The sequence below is a fragment of the Sceloporus occidentalis genome, unplaced genomic scaffold, assembly GCF_023333645.1.
Source record: "Sceloporus occidentalis isolate IW3139 unplaced genomic scaffold, rSceOcc1.0.p SCAF_3, whole genome shotgun sequence".
NCBI lineage: Eukaryota > Metazoa > Chordata > Lepidosauria > Squamata > Phrynosomatidae > Sceloporus > Sceloporus occidentalis.
Window position 1 is genome coordinate 3,984,531 of NW_028316983.1, and position 3,731 is coordinate 3,988,261.

Genomic DNA, 3,731 nt, shown 5'->3' on the forward strand with positions numbered 1-3,731 from the left:
ACTATCTCAGCCACCAATGTGGACCACTCTGGATTTTGAAATACTTTGAATGTTGGAATTCTGGCTAAAGGAGACCCAGCCTGTACTTTAGAAGATATGAAGATGTCGTGAACTCATGAATTTCATAGTTTTCTTAGGCAAGGAATACGTAGAAATGGTTTTGCCATTTGCTTCCTCTGAAATATAGCCTACAAGCACTTGGTCTACCTTGGTGGTCTCCCATCCAAGTTCGGATCATGCCTGATCTTTCTTAGCTGCCAAGATCAGATGGGATCTGGTGCCTTTATTCCACCTTATTTTAAAGCCACCAAGAAAAGCATATGGTTCAAGGGGGGAAAAATACACCTATTTGTAACAATAGGCATTTGTTTAATAACAAAAACTCAAAACCATTGTAGAACAATATTCTCGGAAAAATACAGCATTGTAATATACAATACAAGAATGATTCTCAGAAATCTGAGAAGTATTTTAAGAAAGTTTAACATTCTGCTTTTTATAAAAACAAAGAAACAGAAGACATGCTGCTCCAACTAAACATTAAGCGGCGCAGTTTATCAGCTCTAGTCCCAAGGCTCTGGCTTCCCCACTTTTCACTGGGACACATCCGATGCTCTGTTCTCATGCGTCCAGAAAGTGTACTTCTGTAGCCATTGTCCAGACTAAGTCCAGTAGAAGGAAGGCACACAGCTGCCACATCACCAACCAGCCATTTCTTCCTTCCCCTGCCATTGGAGGGGCAACAAGGAGAAAAGCTGGCCTTTCCCAGGGAATCTTCTTCCTATAGACCCTGAAACTGGCCCTCCATCAGCGACACAAGATGCGGTCGTCCGGATTGACACAGGCAGCCTGCAAGCAAAAACAGAAACATCAGCACCTGGTTACCATTTCTGGAAATCCAAACGCAGAACATTATTATGCAGGTCTTCTTTTAGAAGGCAAAGATTCCTTTCTTTTTTGGTCCACCAAGAAATAAATCAGTCCTGGATTACAAGCCTGCAAGCTTCCCAAAGCGCTTCAGCTCTCAGACAAAGAGTGCTATGAAGCTTGGAAGCTTGCATGCCTCCCAACAAGGCATTTTAACTAGAATTATGTTGTCGACAAGTCCTGGATTGCAAGGCCGCAAGAGCACTTCAGGTCTAAGACTAAGAGTGCTGTGAAGCTTTGAGGCTTGCATCCTTCTCAACAAGGCATTTTAACTGGAATTGTCTCCACCATAAAGCATCCTGACCAGTTCACCCACAGGGACAACCCATTCATCCATTTTACAAGGCACTGCCTCCCACAAGCTGCTTGCGCACCCAGATGTGTGTCAAGCCTCAATTTGCAATTTGGGGAAGAACTCATACAGGAAAATGCAACGCAAAAAGTGAGCAAAGGAAGTTCACGGGAAACCATATCTCCAGAAGGAAATGAAGACCTTTAAGAAACTTTGAACAACTGAGCTGTTTTGTGGGAGGAGGACTGAAATCCCTTCCTATATATTAAGAGGCAGAGGACTAAAGGTGTGCAAACTTGGGGTGTAAAAGAACACCCTAAAATTGCCCATACTAGGGAAAACATATAGGGATGGCCCACAAACACCAGTGAAGGCATGTGCAAAGTTCAAGCACCACAACGGTGCTCCAAATGCAAGAAATGCCAAGGCTGGGTGGGGAATCGAAGAAGGAAAAGGGTCTGGGGGAGATGGAAAGCACCCCACATTCCAAAGAATGGGATGAAGGGGTCCCACATAAAGTATTTTGGGGTATGTGATCAACTACAAGAAGTGAAGAGTGAGCCCCAACTGACAGTGGAATGGACTACCTTTCCAAGTCTAGAGGTCAAATAATCAGGAACGGTCCAAATGTCCATCACAAAGAGGTGGACTACATGACCTTTGGGGACCCTTCCCCAATTGCATGGGTCAAAGAGGACACCAGAAATAAGGTCTTGCTTTATTCCTATTGCACTCCACTTTACTAATTCTGGAGAAGTTGGAAAAAAACTCCAAGAGTCATCCAATCTCCTGCCACGAAGGAAGAAAACATGGATGGACCATCTCCAGGCAGATGGTCAACTGTCCATTTCCTACATGGCTGGAAGGGCTGGACTAGATGCCCCTTTGGACAATCCCAAGGGCCATATAAATAAAAGGGTCAGAGGAAACTCCCCCCCCCCCCATACAGCAAAGAGCAGAAAACTCAGGGCAAGAGGGGGCCCAGGCTGCCCAGGAACCTTTGGCACCCACGCAATACACAGACACACACAGATGGCCCATGCTCCACCAAAGATGTGTATGTGTGTACATATATATGCATTATATATACACAGTGTGTGTATTATCTGCTGGGGTTTGGTTTTAAGCCAGGCATCCCCAGAGGTGGTTTTGCCAGCCCCCTCCTCTGAAACAGAGCCTGGGATTCAACGGCGGCTTCCCATCCAAGTCCTAACCAAGGCTGACCCTGCTTAGCTTCCAAGATGGAAATCTGGTGCCTTTCGGGTATGGACTTTTACATTCCATTTCTCACCGCACATAGCCAACATAGTTTAGGGCATTTAGGCTTCTCTCTTAGACTCTGCGAGGACTTGGGGCAAGTCACACTCTCTCAGCCTCTGAGGAAGGCAATGGCAAAAGCCCTGTGAACGAAACTCGACGGGGCGGACGGGGGCTGGCTTCCAGCTGGGAGCCCCATGTTTTTAATCGCCTTTTTAAAGGAAGAAAACTTCTCAAGGACCCAATAAACCCCGGAGACTTCGCCCTCCCCGTCTGTCAAAGGGCTCCCAAGTGAAGCCAAAGCCCTCGACGGATCCCGAAGACTTCACCCAAGGCTTCTAGACGGAGCCAACCCTCCAGGAAGACTCCGCTGCCGACGGGGCGGACAGAGAGGCTTACCTCGGGCCCGGCTACTACCGGCTCGTCGGGGCCCCGTGGCTGGGGGTTCCCAGCGGCTGCCAGTGGGTGCTGGAGCTCCAGTTGGAGGTCCCAGATGTAATCGATGACGTGCTGGAGGATCTCCACCTTGGAGACCCGACGGTGGCGGGGCAGAGTGGGCACCAGGGCGGCCAGGCGGGAGTAGCAGCCCTTCATGTCCATCAAGAGGGAGGCGGCGGCGGCGGCTTGCTCGGGGCAAAGCGGAGGCAGAGCTCCTCGAGGGGGCGGCGGCGGAGGAGGGCTGCCAGCCCGGGACAAGGAGACGCTTTGCTCCGACAGGCAGCGCCCCACCGGGTCCCCAGCCCCGCCTAAGCGGACGCCTTTCAGGGCGCAGCTCGGGCCGGGCGAGACGGAAACACTGGCCACTTTCATCCTCGGAGCAGAACCGGCCTCCAATGCAGAAGCAGCGTCCGCGCTTGGTCTCCGCAGCCGCGACTGGAGCGCCGTCGGAGGAGCCCCGGTATATATAGACTGCGAGCGTTCTATGGGCGGGGCCGAGGCGCTGCGTCGCAGCCAATCGCGAGGCGGCGAGGACCCCGCCGCCTCGCGATTGGCTGCGACGCAGCGCCTCGGCCCCGCCCATAGAACGCTCGCCTAATACAACTCCTGCCCTGAGTGCGAATTCCTTTTTTCCCCTTTTTACAAAGAAGGGAAACAGTTTGGGGTTTTGTTTTTCTTTGACATTTTCCCCTTTCTTTTCTTTTTTTAAAGATCGGGGAGAAAAGCTGCAGGTGGAGGAAAAAGGGAGGAGGAAAGGGATGGAACAAGAAGCCCTTGGGAAATAAGAGACCTTAAGGGGGTTAACTCCAAACTGGTG

At 50.5% G+C, this 3,731-nt stretch overlaps 1 protein-coding gene across 1 annotated transcript; it reads right to left on the reverse strand.

Annotated features, from left to right (window-relative positions):
• Positions 1 to 334: 334 nt before the first annotated feature.
• ID1 (inhibitor of DNA binding 1) lies at positions 335 to 3,334 on the reverse strand. Its single transcript, XM_089513484.1, has 2 exons — positions 2,876 to 3,334; positions 335 to 849 (listed from the first exon to the last, which is right to left on the reverse strand). Exons 1-2 carry the CDS (start codon positions 3,284 to 3,286, stop codon positions 808 to 810), a joined length of 453 nt encoding a protein of 150 aa, XP_089369610.1. The 5' UTR covers positions 3,287 to 3,334; the 3' UTR covers positions 335 to 807.
• Positions 3,335 to 3,731: the final 397 nt, after the last annotated feature.

Coding starts and splice junctions, on each gene's coding strand:
- ID1 (XM_089513484.1), bottom strand. CDS start 3,286: ATGAAAGTGGCCAGTGTTTCCGTCTCGCCCGGCCCGAGCTGCGCCCTG. Junction 850..2,875: donor CGGTAGTAGCCGGGCCCGAG/GTAAGCCTCTCT, acceptor TTTTGCTTGCAG/GCTGCCTGTGTCAATCCGGA.